This window comes from Lipomyces oligophaga, assembly GCF_038497815.1.
Source record: "Lipomyces oligophaga strain CBS 7107 unplaced genomic scaffold V1516scaffold_4, whole genome shotgun sequence".
In the NCBI taxonomy this organism is placed as follows: domain Eukaryota; kingdom Fungi; phylum Ascomycota; class Lipomycetes; order Lipomycetales; family Lipomycetaceae; genus Lipomyces; species [Lipomyces] oligophaga.
Window position 1 is genome coordinate 1,188,343 of NW_027117788.1, and position 16,827 is coordinate 1,205,169.

Here is a 16,827-nt window from a genome sequence, read left to right on the forward strand (position 1 = left end):
CGAGAACTGATAATATTTGTGACGCAGCAATTTCATGATTTGATTTACGTCTATACCAAATTGAGAATTGAGCTGTTTGGACACTGGTGTTCATTCAATATCTATCTCTGATAGACTGGCTAATGTACTAAACCAGTCTAGTCTCTGGATGACGTTGGTTGGGAGACCCGGCATGGGGCTTATTCAGTAACTGTACAATACCCTGAGTTAATGATGAACAGTGTGGGGCGGTCATGAACAATAGAATTAGCCAGAAGAAGCGGTGAAATTGAACAAATTGGAAGAAACAAGAGCATGCTTTAAAAGATCGATAATTTCGACAATCTTATCTCTCAATATTTTTTTTGGTTCGTCTAACCGGGTTTTGACGAACATCCGTTCTCTGTAGAACGATAGTTGCATTGTCAGCTGAAACATAATTGAGGGTAATAAGATGACTACTGATTGGCCGAAAGTGTGCTGCGGCGGTGTCAGAGTACAGCTTGAATCTCATTCAGCTTTATTGATTGCGTTCCACATTGATCTACGTACGATATCGTTAAAAAAGAAAAGGATCGACGATGAGCATAAATCGTCAGGCTAAAGCTCGACATCATCGAATTCCGCATAATTTCGATGAGACCGGACTGCATGTCGACGAGTTACAGACAGTTCCAGCGGCGCCGATTTCAACTGACAACCCAGACTCGGACTCGAACGAGCAGGCCAGCGAGAATGGCACATTAGAGCACAGTACGCATGAGGAGGTACTGGCTATTCCAAAAGATGTTCCGATGTTTACAGTCGATCCACATAATCCTGGCGCTGTTCTCCGTCACTATTTGCTGCGGATCCAGAAATACTCCAGTTATACCTTCTGCGGGTTCCTAGCCTTACACTACTCAGCAGTGATGCTAGCTCCTGCTGTGACTCGAGCAATAGGACCGAACGATTCTGCGACGAGCTTGCTCCTATTTGGCCGAGCTATTTATCAGGCGTCTCCCGCTATCGAGACTGGTCTGGTCGCTGGATCTATGGTGGTCCATGTCTTGTCCGGCGTGATCATCCGCATATCCCGTCTACGCAGAGATCGTCGATGGTACAAGACTCCGCTGCGCGAACTATTTTCCTCCTCAAGGTCAAAATCACCAACACCGCTTCCCTCGTCGAGTTCGTCTTCAGCGACTACGTTTTCGCGAATATCGCAGACTGGCTGGTTACTTGTTCCATTTGTCTCGCTACATGCGTATCTTGCAAGGTACGTGCCCTTAAAAATCGAAGGCGATTCTTCCTCGATAGATCTTCGGTACATTACATACGGATTCTCCAAAACACCATATTTGTCGTCGATCGGATATTTTGCAATGATCCTCTTTACAACGCATCATGTCACTTATGGGCTGGCGAAATGGCTGCGGATATCAAAGAAGAACATGAAGTACGTGCGTTCACTGTCTGGCCTGGCTCTAGTAGTTGCACTTCTAGGTGTTCACGTCGTTTCGAGATCGTCCTCCACGGGCGCTGTGCTAGAACCTTGGCTCAGAGCTAAATATGATATTTTATATGAATATAGTATCAAGTCAATTTTGTAATTAGTTGTAAATAAATAGATCTTTTTGTTACATAATTCTATCGTTTACTATAGTTCACATTCGCCGTCAACGAGTTACAATAACCAAAATCGGGTCATTACGTACGCATTACATGAACTATAAACTAAATGGAAATGTATTTAACTATTAAAGAACGTTTCCATCAATTACAACGACGAAACTGCGGACTCGAGGTATTTCCTAAACAGGCGAATTAATAATCTCATCGTCTCAAAATCAGAGCTCAATACATACGCAAAGTCAAAGTTAGGGTCCGATAAATCGATAGTAGCCGACTCCGAAGCAGGTTTGGGATGCAGCTTTGCGTACTCAGCCTTAGCCTGGGCAATCAATTTCTCCTTGTGAGCCCACTCGGCAGCTTCATGCGCTTTGGTGCGAGCACTCGAAATGCTGAAGCTATGCGAAACACCGTAGACAACGCCAAAGGCAAATGCACCCCAACGGAAAATCTGCTCGTGTTAGATATCGTGTCTCCTTGCAGCAATTGGTTATCGGTCTGGATGTCTCCTTGAAGTAGTCTTGCACGAGACACGAAAAAATCACTAAATGATGGATTCAAAGCCAATTTCTGATCAAATAAAACTTCAAATAAATCACACCATAAAAGATTAATCGCATTGTCCCCGTCAATTTAAACCAACACTCCAGTACAAACGAACGAAATCCAGACCTAAAATCACTTCTTACTTACATTAAGTGTCGACATTTCAATCAATTTCAATCAATTTCAATCAAACAATTCCAGCTCTATCTATTAACGCTTTTGTTTTATTTCAGTCCTGATCTTTCTTAAACCAAGCTGCTGTTTGCCTAGTTTATAGTCTTCCTTTTTCTCTAGGTCCTTGACTTGCTTGAACAATTCCTGCTCAGGTCAACAAAACCGCACTATTCCAACCAACCGGTCAATCTCCTGAATCTTCCTTTCGACGGTCCACTTACCACTAAGACGCTACTAGGTCAAATCCTACTCGAATTCGATCAATTACTGAAACGAATTCAATTTATAAATATGTAATATAATTTTTCTAATAGATTTGTCTTCCTCGACTTCGAAAGTTCCCGGTCCGGAAGACTACACCTCTTCATTGCAACCCTTGACCTACAACCCTAAACAAGCTCATTCAGATCCATCCAGCCACTCAGGAGCCGCCGCTGGAGAAGGATGGGCAAATGATTACATAATTATGTACTCAAATAAAAGACTTCTATTTCATTGTAGCAAATAATACAAAAATCTATTTTAAAAATTTCATCTCTCATTGTAGTATACCTCTATCGCCTCCGTCGGGAACTGGTTCCGGTGTTCTGTTGGTTAGCTAATGCTCCAGGCTCCGCACTTAAATCTGGAGGCAGACTTCCAGGCGCACTATTGGAAAGAATAGGTATCCTTCCAGAAACTGTATCTCCAAATACATATGGAGGAAGCTGAGACACAGCTTCACTTAACGCAAGTTGGACTCGCGTGATTAGCAAACGCTCTTCTTCGCTGGGTGGTGCTCCACCAGATGCGTAGAACTGCTGGACCTGATTCTGCTGCATCTGAAACTGCATAATCTGTTGCGCATTCTGGTATACGTTTGAAGGAGGCGGAACGGGCAGAGCTGGAGCTGGCGATTCAAACCGCTTGCTTTGAAGTTCCTGCAATCGTGAAACCAGCGAAGAGACGTTCATCAAAGACGCTGTGTTGAAAACGTTACTCTGGTCTGAATCGAGCCATTCCTGGACCAGTGCAGGGTCAACTGGCGCAAGGTCAGCCGATGTGTTGTCTGTCTGTACTACCTCAGTGCTTGTCTCAACATCGGGTTCTAATTTAGAGGTTTCTTGTTGCTTTGCATCTTCCATGACGACGTCAAGAGTCTCTGGAGAAGCAGACGCAGTCATTTCCTCACTTTCCGCACGCTCTGCGTCTCTCTTTCTCCGCTCTCGCTCCCTTCTTAACCGCAATCTACGCATATGTCGATCATACCATACCGCTGCTACAGTCGTCCCACTAATTATCACTGACGCCTCATCCCTCGAAGGTGCAAAACTAGAATACGCGTCGTATCGGATCCACTTCGCAGTAGGCATCCGAACATTCACAGGATGCGTGAAATCAGACAATAACGGCCGTAGCCTTGCAGCAACTAGTGGAGCAGTCCCGACTATCGAATGAGCAGCGGCCGGCGATAGCAGACCTAGCTTTCGTGCGGTAGAAGTAGTAGCTTGGTTAGGAACAATCTTAGTCGTATTGAAAACAGCGGGAACAGGAAACTCTCGAGGATCGGCACGAGAACGTTTTGATAAAGATGAAAATAATGGCCCGTGTTGACTAACCATATATAATACTTCTTTATCATCACCTCGAGTATGAATCTCAAACGGCTTCGCTTCGACTTGCCGCTGTAACTCCAATTCGCTCATTGCCAGATCCGCAACAGTCCCCTTGCGAGTCGCAGACCGTGCAAACAGTGATTGACTATACATGTAAAACTTGTCGACTCTCTGATACAGTGAGCTAGTTGGTTGCAGCTTCGACAGCACGTAACCAATAGCCTCTTTCACGTCGGTCTGTAACTGTGCAATGGCATCTTCTTCATTATGGCTGTTATATCCTTCGAGTCTGATTTTGTCAAGAATCGATATTTTAGGGATTTCTTCCGGTTCAGGAGGACCTTGCTCCTGTGCATGTTCCGAAGCTCGTGTGGTCCGCTTAGGTGACGTCCGTGGAACTGGCTTCTGCACAGCAATGGCATTTAGCACGGCATCCTCAGGATCCTCGCTAATGCTAAATTAGTTCCCATAAATATTAAAAGTATAAGGAAGTCGAACTCACGCTTCTAAAACAGATACCAATTTTTGTAGAAGAGTTTGTGGAGGCTGCGGAAGCGGCAAAGGCTCGACAAATTTCTTTTTGGCGGTCATTCTTCGAGCTCACACTTCCAAATTATCGCACGGCAAACGAAACAATAATTTTGTGCTAACTAAAACTCGAAGCTTATTTTTTTTTATATAGTGATGATCGCACTAAATCAACACAATAGCGTTGCTGTTATGATTTCCAAAATCGTAATACGCAAACACCGCTTGAACCGACGCAGCGCGATCAAGACAACTAAATCAGGTCTCGCGTCCAGTAAAACGATGTAAGTATTGTCAGTAGAGTCAGAAACAAATAAAACAACACAAAACGCGTCTATTGTCTCTCTTTCCTGCTGGGTTCTGTTCTCACCTTTGCTTGTACTCTCCCTGCCCATTCCACTTGCCTGTCTGAAAATCACAATGTCAAAGCCCTTTTCCTAATCACGTGATCTCACTGTGGCAGATGATTGCGGAGACAGACTAGATGAAGAGAGCTTTTGGGGATTAAACTATGGAAGAATAGAAAGAGCAGGTTCAGACAAATAAATATTCTATTTATATTAATTTCTCTTGCTTCAATTGGAATTATTATTGGAACAACAATATTGTAATTGAGGAACTTTGTCGTTTGGCGTTTCTGCTGAACGACTGCGTTTCGTCTCGTTCTTAATCTAGCAAGACGCTGAGCATTTTTTGCAGCACTATTTCCCGATTTCAATGGCCGTTGATCATCGCGATCCGCCGTGGCTCACGATGGCTTCTGATCCTGCGTTTTCGTATGATATTAACCGACCAAACCACACTGAGTCGACTCGGAACTTTCCTCTTCATGCCTGGTCGCATAACGCGGTAGTTGAATTTGAGAAACTACTTGGTCCTTCGAACGATATGTCGACTTGGACCGCGATGCCCACGCCGCAGCAGCTCGAAGATGTTTTGGCAAGAATCCCCGAACTTGATCCCATCAGTATATTGTTTGAACTTTTTGAGAGGCAGGTCGCTAGGACATCGATTCTGATGACTACGATTGCTCAGCTTCAGCGTGATCTGACTGGCGCGCGACCTGGTCCACCAACTGATGGTTCTTCACTGAGTAATGCATCTTTACAGCATCCAGGTCTGGTTCCTGTGTATATTCCTTCGCAGACCCCTCCGAGCTACCACCAGTTTCCTCCGTATTCTATTCAGACTTCGTCCTCAATAGCTTCTGGCGATGCTTCTGGCGACCAGGGGCGTTTAAGATTTGTTAATGATAGACAGAACAGAGCTACTCGACGTCGAGCGTCGTCCACAAAAGAGGTGCGAGATATGGATTATAAAGACTGACTAGCCTTGCTGACATTGGATAGGGAGTAATCATTCGAGTTGAATATCCTGGCGCTCCTGCTAAAGTTCCATTGAACGTTTTCCGCCATGGTTATGCACCTTACTACTCGTCGTTTCGAACTGATAAGCGTTTCAGTCTACCACCCCCACCTACAAATGTTAATATAGATGGTACACCTATAATGACCAATAATAACCGAACTTCACATACTGCACGGAAGACCTCTTCAACGCTTGAGAAATCACCTAGTCCGGCTGGTGACCGGCTCACCGGAATCACAGCTAGCGTGGATTCTTCAAATATCGATATGACCTTTATGCTTGATCCATCAGCTGCCGCTGGAGGACGTAATCGATCTGATTCTACGAGTAGGTTGCCACTGGCAGAGATAGTGTCCACGAAAGCTCTCGATAACCAGGCTCGGCTAAACACCCCTAGCGACCAGCATCGGACTGCGACAAATACCGAAGAACCTTTACCTGGTCAAACCGAAGATCTGATGATGCTTGATTCTTCATCAAAGCCGTCACCGCAGTTTTCGCTAGATGATCATCAACTTTATCAGAATGACTCTCATTCCAAAGAGCGGCATGACCAAACGTCAAATTTGGGTTCACCAGATTTTTTTATTCATACTCCGCCGCTTGATGTGGTTTCGGATGCTCCGTTGTAGTACCTATATTATTATTTTGCTCTATTTATGCTGGTTTGGCATCACAATTTAATTTTAGATTTGTATTTATATAGTTGACTTGCGAGATGAAAAGGTGTGGTGTTCGAGGCTTTTGCTTTTTGTGGTGAATACATTTTTCAGGTTTCAATATTAATACTCCAAAAAAAAGTGAAATGATCATAGGTAGACCAAGAAAATAAAAACCGAAAAAAATTAATTTGTTGTGCATTTTCAGGCTTATTACTCATCCACTTGATCTTCACACATGAGCAAGTACTCACGACTCGACGTCCCAAACGTAATCATATCATTAAGTTTGACCTCAACATACTTCTTTGGCTCTATTTTTCGTTTATTAAGCTTTGTACCATTTGAAGATCCTAAATCATATATGAATGCACCGATACGGTCTTGCTTTTCACCTAGAAACCCGACTTCCTCAACGACCATTCTGTATTGTAACACGGCATGTTGCTTCGAACAACTAGGATGATCTAGTGGGATATCGACGACCGTGCGGTCACGACCGAGTAAATAGGCCGATTGCTGGTCAAGAGTATAGTCATCGATGATTTCGCCCTTGCGAAAAACGTATAGCCGATAGCGTTTATCTGGCTTGCGAGATTCTTCTGGTTCAACGTATTGAAGTGCCACGCCCTTGTACAATTTGTCGGTTAAAAGTGCACCGGACTGATTGAAGTTTGGACGCTCCGGTTCTTCGTCAGATCTTTCGTGGGCTTGATCATCTCGATCACGACTATGATCATACGTTCTTGCGGGTTTATGATCTCCATCTCGATACCTCCTACCTGCCAAATTCCTTTCGTCTCGTGGACTCCACTTTGATTTGAAGACCTGCGAGTCAGGATACTTAGCGCGCATTTCCGTATTAATTTGTTCATATCTCATCACCGTCGACTTTTCATCTTCGTTTATCTGTTGTCTTTCTCGACTGATTGTTCGACTGGTAGACGAATTATCGACTAATCCTCTTCGCGATGGATGAATGAATTCGTTTGGCGTGGACTGTATCCGGTCCGGTGACAGTGATCTACGCCTCGACTCAGATTTTATCGTTCTTCGACGAATATCTTCGTCTTCGTCATCTTTGTTCTGAGTGGATTGATATTTGCTATTAAATGATCTAGCAGATTTGCGTTCTGGATCATCCCGTGTACGCGATGAACGCTCACTTCTCTCTTGACCACGATAGCTATGTCCATCATTACTATGGACATGACTATGACGATGTCGATGCTTGTCCCGCGAATATGACGCTTCACTTGAATACTTGTCCGAATCTCTGAACGAGCCGCTCATATTTATTTAATGAAACTATTTTCTACTAAACGACTTCTCTGTAGACAAGAGTCTAATTGTGAACATCCATGGGTACAAACAGCATATATTACATAATCAGAGTCAGCTTTACTGTGCCCTGGTGCAGAGTATCAGATCCATCAATTTCATGGACCATAGAATAATCTCAGACAGATATGTCATGATCAGTTCACACGAACAGATGAAGAAAATTTGGACATTACTGTGTAGGATTTCCTGTAGGCTGACAGACACGCGATACGGACTCAAAGCCAAATCGAACGCAACATAAATCAGAGCCAATAACAGTCGACCAATTAGCTGACATAGATAATCTAAATGCGGTGTCGAAATTGTAACAAAAAGTTACTAACATCACTCGAGTTTGCCCTTATACTACGAGCGATATCTGTGCCAACAATAGACCGATACGCACAGTGCTGAATACGAGAGGTCACCGGACACAGACCGTGACAAAGCTCTAAGCACAGCAGTGCTACGAGCACTACGGATGGAATTTTAATTAGAAAGTCATAATGTAGGAAGAGAGAGAATCCGTAATGCCGAACACCGAGAGCGAGTAAATTAGTGGTCGCTGGTTTGGATAAAGTCCGGATTCCGGCCGCAGACGGAAGCCCATGAGTCAAAATCTTATGATTCCTTGGCTACACCGCGAAGACCGAGTATCCCAAAAAAAAAAATAGAAGCTGACCAACGAGGCATCCGGCGATCCGATTCTATAGTCTGCATTGGGACTACCCACCATCCAGAAGAGGAGAGAGCGCACAAGATGGTCGAATTGCCGGACCAAGGACCGATGAAACTGCCCGGGAAGAGTACGGGTCAGTGTGACGGACCAGCAGGAGTAATCTCTAGAGCACGGAAGGGGAAGGCTGGCCAAATGACCGAATACGAGAAGAGTCTGTTTAAGTTGAAGTTGGTGCTGGTGCTTTTGGTCGATGGCAAAAAAGACTAAAGTAAGATTTGAGCTGCCACGGTGGTATCGGAACGGGCAAGTTAGAGCTGCTGAAAAAGGCCAGTGAGTGAAGTTTCTGCGCACCCAAGACTGGCGAGGTTCGTGCGTTAAGCACAATCAGCGGGGCAAGGTTTGTAATGGGCCAACGTAATTCGAATAGCATACTGCTTTGAAAGGTCGATGATAACGATAGAGAAAGAGTGGAAATGTAGTGGCATATATATAGATTTTTTTTTGGTTGTAGAGGCACATAATAGAGACAGCTGACGAGAGATGATCCTCACCGTGCAGGCTCGGCACGCGGGCGCGCTGGTCAGCCAACAAGCGGGCTGTTTCAGGGACAAGTCTATCAAGCAAAACGGGAGAAACTTGACTCAGAGCCAAGAGTTTTCAGCACAAGACTTCTCACTACTGTCTCAAGACCGATTCGTCTTCCTAGGAGGGATCTGGAGATTACAGACGATTGGAGCCAACGCTGTGGCGTGGTTGATCTCCCTAATATGCCTTGCCTGCACACAGTGCATAGGAGAGCCAGCGGAAACATTAGCGCAGCAGAGAGCGCGGATTCGACCAAGTTACAGAACTAAATATTATATTAATAAAACAATAACAAATGAGATATTCTCGTATTGTGCGAATATGCGAATATGCAAACATGCGAAATCAGAAATCGTAGATTCATCGGCGATATGTGCGGACATTCGTAATCATGTTCCGCATGTGTATTTATTTCCTTTCCGTAGTCGAGCATCTCTTGCCGTGGCTGCCACGGGGTCTCCACTCTGGCTGTCGGGATGCCTGAAAGCGTAAGAGAGTCTTCATTTCTACAACGTCTATGACCCTGATTAGGTCTTACAGGCGATATTCCCCTGCCACGACATCCGCCTTGCTTGCGAGCAGCAGGAACAGCTCGTACGGCAGAAAATCATACGAAATGAATGTCACTTATGGCAAGTAAACACTCAAGTGCGCAGATTAGATCGGAGGAAGTATGCACAGCTGCAGAGCCGCCTGTCAACTTGCGCAAACTCGATCAAATTAACACAGCCCTCGCAGATATCTGCTGCTTCGTTGAAACACTGCAGTCTAATATATAGCATCTCCTCCATTCCGAGCAATCGCCAGCATAAGCAGAAGCAGCACAAGTTAGACATGCGATTGCGCAAGTGACCATACAGCGCTCTACAAATCCTCCAAAGGCAGCAGGCTGCGAGCTACCGAGCCTGAACCAAAACAGCTCTTTTGTTCTATCTTAATCGAATTATGATTTTCCACAAGATAAAGATAGCAGAGCAGTAAGGCTCCAAGGCTTCCAGGTACTAGAGGGCCCATGCGAACAAGGTCTGTACCCTGCGGAGACGGGTCGAATGGTGAGCCGGGTCCGTGTTTCCCGACGCTAGGTGGCTTTTAGGATTTGAAGCTCAATGAATTAAAATGAATGATAAGAAAAGCCCACTGTGGGCGGCCGATTGAGAGTGACCGAATGAAGTGACGAACGACTACGACGACCTGGACTTGGAAACCTCCAAGAAATTCGGGCGAGATGGACCATCGTAGAGGCTTGCCAGGACTTTCATATGTGCCTGGATGCACGAAAGCCGGCGTCTTTCGTCATTTTACCCCGGGCTCAGCATCAATTGAGGTTCTGCAAACATGAATACTATCTGCTTATCAGCAAATATAGATATTTACAACATGATAAAAGATAAGAACACGAGCTCCAGCCAATCCAGAAACGAGCATTCATGCTACACCGAGCTCGAGACTGATAAGTTTGTTTGCGGACGGGCACTCAATGCGCTCGCTGTTCGGACCATTGCTCTAGCTGTGTCCCATGGCCAGAGCCAGCAGAAACAGTCCCCAGCGTGCTCACGAAGCATGGGTGTGTCCCTCGCTCAGCACTGTCTGTGCCAGCAATATCGACGTTACGGCCCGGCTGCGAGCGCGCGATAAGGAACAGAGCGGCCACTATTCTGCAATTTAGAGCAAAACAGAGCAACTTAGGAATGGAAGAGCAGCAAGGAGGGCCACAGAGGGTCGGAAAAATAAGTTTCCGCTGTTCGCAGTCCAGACTACTGGACTGTGATAGAGTCTAGACAGAGAGAACACAGAGAGCACAAATGACAGGACCGTCCGGTGTGGAGAAAGAAGGTCTACGAGTGACGGTAGAAGACGGGTAACAGTCAGAAGAGCTCGATAGCTGGAACAGGCCTAGGGTCGATCTGTCTGCGTGTCCTACCTGTGCACTGCACTCTGGGCTTTACTTTTATGCTTTTATGTTTTTATGCTTTTACGCTTTATGCTTCGCTCTGAGTTCACACAGTTTGCCATAACTCGCCTTCCAGATAGTCTGTCCCATCGTGCTAGCTGAAGCGCTGTCCCTCCACAGCATAGATAATGATGATTTCAAAGCTCACTAACATCGTAATAACATCTGGAACTGTCTCTGTCCGTGCCTGATGCAGATGTTCCGTGGGTTCCGTTCGCTAAGCTCCGTCAGCCGTTCTTCCTGTTGCCCAGATGTAATACTAAGAAATATCTGTTTCTAGGCACCGCCACGCTTCTTGTCCCTCTGCTTATGATGACTGAGTAATACAGATGACAATGATCTAGTAAGATCACCGAAGCCACCCCTATTTTCGTTTATACCTGCGGTTCTCAGCCTAGCAGTGTTTGCGAGCCCACGAAAACTATGGCGATGCTTGGACGCCACCGTAAGCCCGCGAAGGCGGTTGGACTCTAAAGGCGACAAGCCCAGCGGGGGCCGCTCGGCGGCCTACGGGCTTGTCGTCCGCAATAATGAAAGCACACTCGCAAGAAGAAAATCTGGAGATGCATGCGGATTAGGAATATTGCAGCGCGAAAATGCACAATAGAAGTGCTCTCTCTACGAGTATGGGCGCCCTCTAGCGAGACCGCCTCGCTCGACGCCTCCTCTACCAGGTATAGAGAGGGTGAGAGGAAAGACAAGTAATCACCGAAGCAGACTAGAAGGGATACTGTTCGTCCTTGTCTTGTCACTCAATACAGACCGGAGCGACTTCCGCATCTTGCGCAATCGTCCACTATCTGTATTAGCTTCGCTACGTCTTCGTCGAACGAGATTCCCGTTAAACAGTGCCGTCCGAAGTTCATCCGCTGTTGCCAAAACAGCACCTTCAGACTGAATGGGCACTGGGCACCGTACATCGTCTTCGCATGGCCAGCGCGTATCTCGCCCACACGTCCATAAGTTTCACTCTGCTCTGCTCTCTCTTAGTATCTTATCGTACCAGATGTAGACCAGCTCTCTCTGCCTTGTCTGACAGAGCAGCAATTTGCGTTCACTGGACGGCCTGGACTGGACTGTAACTAAGGTGTTCCGTAAAAAAAATACATGTAGACCGACAGATTACCCACTCTGCCCATTCTGTTATTAGGGCACCGCTAGCTTCGGCCTTGCTATGGCTGGTAGGAAACCCTTGCCTGCTGATTTCGATTCGTGGCCCGATCATTTATCGGCACTATCGTCGTGCAGATGCGGGACCGACGAGAAAAGCATAGCAGCAGCACCAGCCAACCAGAGCCAGAAAACGGACTAAGTGCAAAGGATAGAGGAGATATTGAGCGCCCGGGGACTCGAGGCCCTTGCAGAGAAAACTCGTATTTGCTTCTGCTTTTCTGACCCGTCTCGGCAATCTACAGTTTTTTGCCGTCGTACATGCTGCTCGTCAGTAATAGCTTCCACTGTATATGCACTTTCGACTCGTCATTTGGCCCCTCCCCCTTCTCGCGCTACAGCTCCACCTGCCTACGAATTTTTGACTTTTATCTTTGCTTGCCGTTCTGTGTTTCGTCCTGTCAGAAGAGCTCAAGGAACTATTGCCACATGCCTTCCCGCTTGGCGGCCCTTGCTCTGTCGTTAGTGTTATATATAATTCCACTCTGTCCCCGACAGCAGCTTCTGTTTTGTGAATTTGAATTCCGTGGTTCCAAGTTGTAAGACCAGTCTTCTTCCGTTCTCTTCTTCCTTTCAGAGTTGATACCTCACCTGAATATCTTCTCAGTTCCACGCATAGTTTTGAGTAACTCGTGAAGACAGAAGAACATCGCTTAGCCATGGAGATGATTGGAAAAGGTGCTAACGTCACCGAGCCTTATGGTGTTGAAGAGGTCTACGACGAGCGACCACCTGCTACTAGCTCTTTAGAGAAGTTTCTCAGATTTATTGAAGTCAAGGACTATGCGGGTGGACATTACTCGAATGCAGATCTGGATCCGGTTCCCCCGGAGCGTCGAACTTGGAATTGGTGGCACTGTATGTTGCATTTGAGTTGTTGTAGTTTTCGTCGAAGTAATTTACGCTGACTTTTCAAGATATCTCCTACTGGATTTCAGATAATTTCACTCCGTCCGGATGGCGTAAGGCTGCTTCGCTTGTCGAGATTGGTATGTCGTGGAAGATTGCACTTGTCAATGTTGCTGTTGCAGAGGTTATAGTCGCAATGATTATCACTATCAATGGTTATATTGGTGCTAAGTATCACATTTCATTTACTGTTATTTCCCGATCATCTTTCGGTTATTATTTTTCTATTCTTATGATCTTCATGCGTATGGTTGTCGGAACTTTCTGGTACGGTATTTCGACTTATACTGGTGCAGAGTGTGTGCGCTCAATGCTTTATGCTATCTGGCCATCTTATCGTAATGTTCCTAACCATCTCCCTGCTTCTGCCCACATTACTACACAGCTTATGGGAGCTTATGCGATTTACTTCGTTACGATTATGCCTTTACATTACATTCCTATTCATCGGATTCGATTTCTTTTCACGGTTAAGGCCATCACCACTCCTATTATTGGTTTTGGTATTATGGGATGGACCATTCATGCTTGCCGTGGTAAGGGAGATCTCTGGGGTGGTAGCAACACGTACTCTGGATCTGCTCTTGGCTGGGTTTTCATGTCTGGTGTCTACTCCAATATTGCTGGTTGGGCCACGCTTGCGGTGAACTCCCCTGATTTCACCAGATATGCAATTTCGCCCAGGCACAGTTTCACCATGGCTATCGCTATGCCTCTTACTGCTGTTTTGATTGCTTTCTTCGGTGTTGTTGGTGCAGCCGGTTCTGATTTGTTGTGGGGAACTATCCTTTGGGATCCTCTTCTCTTTGTTGATGAATGGACTTCGCGTGGAGGTCGCGCTGCTGCATTTTTCTGTGCTGCAGGTTTCTATCTTGCGCAGGCGCTTGCCAATATTTCAGCGAATTCTATTTCGGCTGCCAATGATCTTAACTGTATGTTGCCACGATTCATTAATATTCGTCGAGGACAGTTCATTGTTGCTGTTGTCGGTGCCTGGGCCTTCACTCCCTGGAACATTCTTACATCGGCCACTCAATTTTTGAATTTCATGAACGCATACGCAATTTGGCTCGCGCCCATTGCTGGTATTATGATTTGCGATTTCTACTGTGTTCATATGCAGAAGCTTGACACTTGGGCGCTTTACGATTCGAAGGGAATCTATCGATACAACAAATACGGAACAAATCCTCGAGCTCTAGTCGCCTGGATTGTTGGCTGGATTCCTACCTTCCCAGGATTTTTGCACAGTGTTAACAGTAATATCAACGTTATCATCCCAATGCAGCATTTGTACGAATTGTCATATTTCTATGGTTTCGGATCCTCATTTTTGGTTTACTACCTCCTCAATTTTTTCTGGCCATACGAGCCGGCTCTTCTTGAGCGTGGAGTTTTTGTCGACGACGTGATCATCAATGCTCGTGATGAGGAAGATGTCGTTGCTTCTGGAGACGAGTATGCTACTATGGAGAAGCGATCATCTTCTCTCTAAAGCAACTACATTTCTTTTGTTTTTCCATATTCTAATATTTGTTGTTTGAGCGGACGAGAGAGCATTTTGGTAAAAGCCTCGTTTTTGGATTTAGTTTTACATATATTCATATATTTATTTACGACCTTCTATAAACTGTAAAATTTTGGTAACTTATAATCAGCGCTCAAAATATGAAAGTCACGTCTACTACTGGGTAGAGAAGAAAAAGATGACAAAGATAAGAAAAGCCACGCGGATTGTTATCTGCTGCTTTTGCACCTTTCCCACCCCTGAGTAGTTTGACATGGTTTTCTCCTATTTGCTGTCAGCTCTAGTCCCCTTGCTTAATAAATATTAAGTAACGGTCTTATTGTGCATAAATGAATTTTAGGCAGATAGGTGATCTTGACTAGGGTGATCAATGGCTGGACTATGGTATTGTATTGTTATGTATTGAAATTTCGGAACTGCGGAAGTGGTTACCGAGGGTTATAGGATACAGTCGTGGATTATGTAACGGGTAAGATTGTATATCATATGAATGTATATTTATAAACAACTTAAAGAACGCCAAAAATCCTAATAAATACAAGCAAAAGAGCAAAAACATAAAAAAGCAGATATCATATCAAAACAGTCAAACTAAAACGACTGATAATCATAAGCGGCATACATGTCTAAAGACGGATACTGAGGAACAAAGTAAGATGATGCAGAGGACAAAGAAGCTGCACTTGAATTTGAGTTTGGATAAGGCGACGAACAGGAAGGATCTGGATCAAAAATAAAAGGCTCGTACAGCTCGGCTGATGATGCATTTGAAGACTGATTTGTGGACATTGTGGGTAGAAACTGTGATGACGACGACGATGATGACGGCAAGTAGTGATCATCTGCTGGGACTAGCAATGGCTGCCAGCTTTCTTCGTCGCCAGGTGAGATAGTATTAATCGATTCCAGCTCATATGAAGGATCCGAGTCAAAAGTGCTTTCCAGATCTGTCGACCAACTTGAAGACGCGGAATTAGCAAGCGACGAAGCCATGCTAGTAGGCTCCGTAGAACAGAGCGGGAAATATAAACTTGGATCAAATTCTTCCCATTTCTGCGCTACCCAAAGGTGGTCTTGATGACGTACCGTACCTGGGTGTTGGAGTTCCTCTTCAAAGTCCATTTCAACAGAGTCGGCAGGTGAGGAGAGGGTCGACGAACAAATCGACGGTGTAGCAGGCGTCGATGACACCAATCTGGATTCGAAATCATGTTCAATGACACTCAAAGACGGACTGGTATCATCGGGAACATCTCCGTCTCCATCTTCTGTTGATTTTTTCTTGCGGCGCCGGTCGCGCTGGCGCCGCGCCTCTGCTTCGTGATATCGCAGAACTCTGTCCCGTTCGTCGCTTGTTAATCGGTCTGGAAATTCTCTCCATATCTTGCAAAGCCTCCGTGTAGTCGTAGGGGGCATCTGCGTGCCAATGAATGTCAATGTGTGTCTGGAGGGTGGTGTGGGAAGTGTAGAGTAGAAAGGGAGGATAGGATCGAGGGTAGGTACTAGGTAGAGATGTCTAAGGACTAGCTGGCGCTGAGATGAGGGAGTGTGCGGTAGCGATGAGGTCCACAACAACAATGACAGCGACCGGGAAATCCAGTCTTTTATATCAACTGGCCCTGTTCGGATCTTCATGTGCAATGACGATGCCGTTTGCCTTCCGCCTTTCGTGTGGTCAATGTCTTCGACTGCTCGTTTCCTCCCCGGCCTGACACAGCCATCGCTGTCCTCACCGGCTCTCATCGCCCGCACAAAGTGTCCCTGGAAAACTTAACTTAGAGACCCTGAACATTGTATGCACTGTGGCAAGGCAGTCACGTGTGCTGCGCCTCGATCCGAGTTTTGAGTACACAGCCGTATTGCGCCTCAAGAGAATTGCTGTATTTGGAGGCTGATAAATACAATCTTGCAGAGCTAAGCCAAAATTGTTTCTATTTTTGTACGTATGTAAGCTTTTCAAGCCATTTGAGCCTCAGGGGCTCGGACTCCAAGCCCTGTTCGTCGTAATCCACAGGATACAAGTCCCACTATCGCTGACATATCTATGACATCATAGTGTTTTCATTTACTAGCCGTCTACTTGCCGAGCTCCTGCCGAGCAGCAATTCACACTTTCTATCTTTCCATCGTTCCATCGTTCTATCGGCTCTTCCTTTCCTCGGTTAACCTTTAGGGCAATTTACTAGAACTATCGTGGCTCTCGTTCAGCATATGAAAGCTAT

At 45.6% G+C, this 16,827-nt stretch overlaps 7 protein-coding genes across 7 annotated transcripts; 3 read left to right on the forward strand and 4 right to left on the reverse strand.

The window, feature by feature from the left end:
- The first annotated feature begins 285 nt into the window (after nt 1-285).
- V1516DRAFT_675729 (uncharacterized protein) lies at nt 286-1,606 on the forward strand. Its single transcript, XM_066922298.1, has one exon. It carries the CDS (start codon nt 561-563, stop codon nt 1,569-1,571), a length of 1,011 nt encoding a protein of 336 aa, XP_066777588.1. The 5' UTR covers nt 286-560; the 3' UTR covers nt 1,572-1,606.
- Nucleotides 1,607-1,628: 22 nt separating this feature from the next.
- Nucleotides 1,629-2,626, reverse strand: V1516DRAFT_675735 (ATP synthase E chain-domain-containing protein). Its single transcript, XM_066922299.1, has 4 exons — nt 2,532-2,626; nt 2,284-2,477; nt 1,827-2,041; nt 1,629-1,772 (listed from the first exon to the last, which is right to left on the reverse strand). Exons 2-4 carry the CDS (start codon nt 2,296-2,298, stop codon nt 1,739-1,741), a joined length of 264 nt encoding a protein of 87 aa, XP_066777589.1. The 5' UTR covers nt 2,299-2,477; nt 2,532-2,626; the 3' UTR covers nt 1,629-1,738.
- Nucleotides 2,627-2,774: 148 nt separating this feature from the next.
- On the reverse strand, nt 2,775-4,815 carry V1516DRAFT_691334 (uncharacterized protein). The gene is made up of 2 exons (XM_066923854.1): nt 4,408-4,815; nt 2,775-4,353 (listed from the first exon to the last, which is right to left on the reverse strand). The coding sequence occupies exons 1-2, from the start codon at nt 4,494-4,496 to the stop codon at nt 2,865-2,867; spliced, it is 1,578 nt and encodes a 525-aa protein (XP_066777590.1). The 5' UTR covers nt 4,497-4,815; the 3' UTR covers nt 2,775-2,864.
- A 61-nt stretch (nt 4,816-4,876) lies between these two features.
- On the forward strand, nt 4,877-6,593 carry V1516DRAFT_675737 (uncharacterized protein). Its single transcript, XM_066922300.1, has 2 exons — nt 4,877-5,732; nt 5,783-6,593. Exons 1-2 carry the CDS (start codon nt 5,151-5,153, stop codon nt 6,431-6,433), a joined length of 1,233 nt encoding a protein of 410 aa, XP_066777591.1. The 5' UTR covers nt 4,877-5,150; the 3' UTR covers nt 6,434-6,593.
- V1516DRAFT_364254 (SMAD/FHA domain-containing protein) lies at nt 6,468-7,790 on the reverse strand. The gene has a single exon (XM_066918953.1). The coding sequence runs from the start codon at nt 7,751-7,753 to the stop codon at nt 6,674-6,676; it is 1,080 nt and encodes a 359-aa protein (XP_066777592.1). The 5' UTR covers nt 7,754-7,790; the 3' UTR covers nt 6,468-6,673.
- A 5,037-nt stretch (nt 7,791-12,827) lies between these two features.
- V1516DRAFT_695988 (permease for cytosine/purines, uracil, thiamine, allantoin-domain-containing protein) lies at nt 12,828-14,572 on the forward strand (the record flags this gene model as incomplete). The annotated part of the gene is made up of 2 exons (XM_066924016.1): nt 12,828-13,026; nt 13,086-14,572. 2 exons carry the CDS (start codon nt 12,828-12,830, stop codon nt 14,570-14,572), a joined length of 1,686 nt encoding a protein of 561 aa, XP_066777593.1.
- A 508-nt stretch (nt 14,573-15,080) lies between these two features.
- V1516DRAFT_675747 (uncharacterized protein) lies at nt 15,081-16,438 on the reverse strand. Its single transcript, XM_066922301.1, has one exon. It carries the CDS (start codon nt 16,346-16,348, stop codon nt 15,197-15,199), a length of 1,152 nt encoding a protein of 383 aa, XP_066777594.1. The 5' UTR covers nt 16,349-16,438; the 3' UTR covers nt 15,081-15,196.
- Between the last annotated feature and the right edge of the window lie 389 nt (nt 16,439-16,827).

Coding starts and splice junctions, on each gene's coding strand:
- V1516DRAFT_675729 (XM_066922298.1), top strand. CDS start 561: ATGAGCATAAATCGTCAGGCTAAAGCTCGACATCATCGAATTCCGCAT.
- V1516DRAFT_675735 (XM_066922299.1), bottom strand. Junction 1,773..1,826: donor GACCCTAACTTTGACTTTGC/GTATGTATTGAG, acceptor TCGCCTGTTTAG/GAAATACCTCGAGTCCGCAG.
- V1516DRAFT_691334 (XM_066923854.1), bottom strand. CDS start 4,496: ATGACCGCCAAAAAGAAATTTGTCGAGCCTTTGCCGCTTCCGCAGCCT. Junction 4,354..4,407: donor TTGGTATCTGTTTTAGAAGC/GTGAGTTCGACT, acceptor ATTTAGCATTAG/CGAGGATCCTGAGGATGCCG.
- V1516DRAFT_675737 (XM_066922300.1), top strand. CDS start 5,151: ATGGCCGTTGATCATCGCGATCCGCCGTGGCTCACGATGGCTTCTGAT. Junction 5,733..5,782: donor GAGCGTCGTCCACAAAAGAG/GTGCGAGATATG, acceptor GACATTGGATAG/GGAGTAATCATTCGAGTTGA.
- V1516DRAFT_364254 (XM_066918953.1), bottom strand. CDS start 7,753: ATGAGCGGCTCGTTCAGAGATTCGGACAAGTATTCAAGTGAAGCGTCA.
- V1516DRAFT_675747 (XM_066922301.1), bottom strand. CDS start 16,348: ATGAGAGCCGGTGAGGACAGCGATGGCTGTGTCAGGCCGGGGAGGAAA.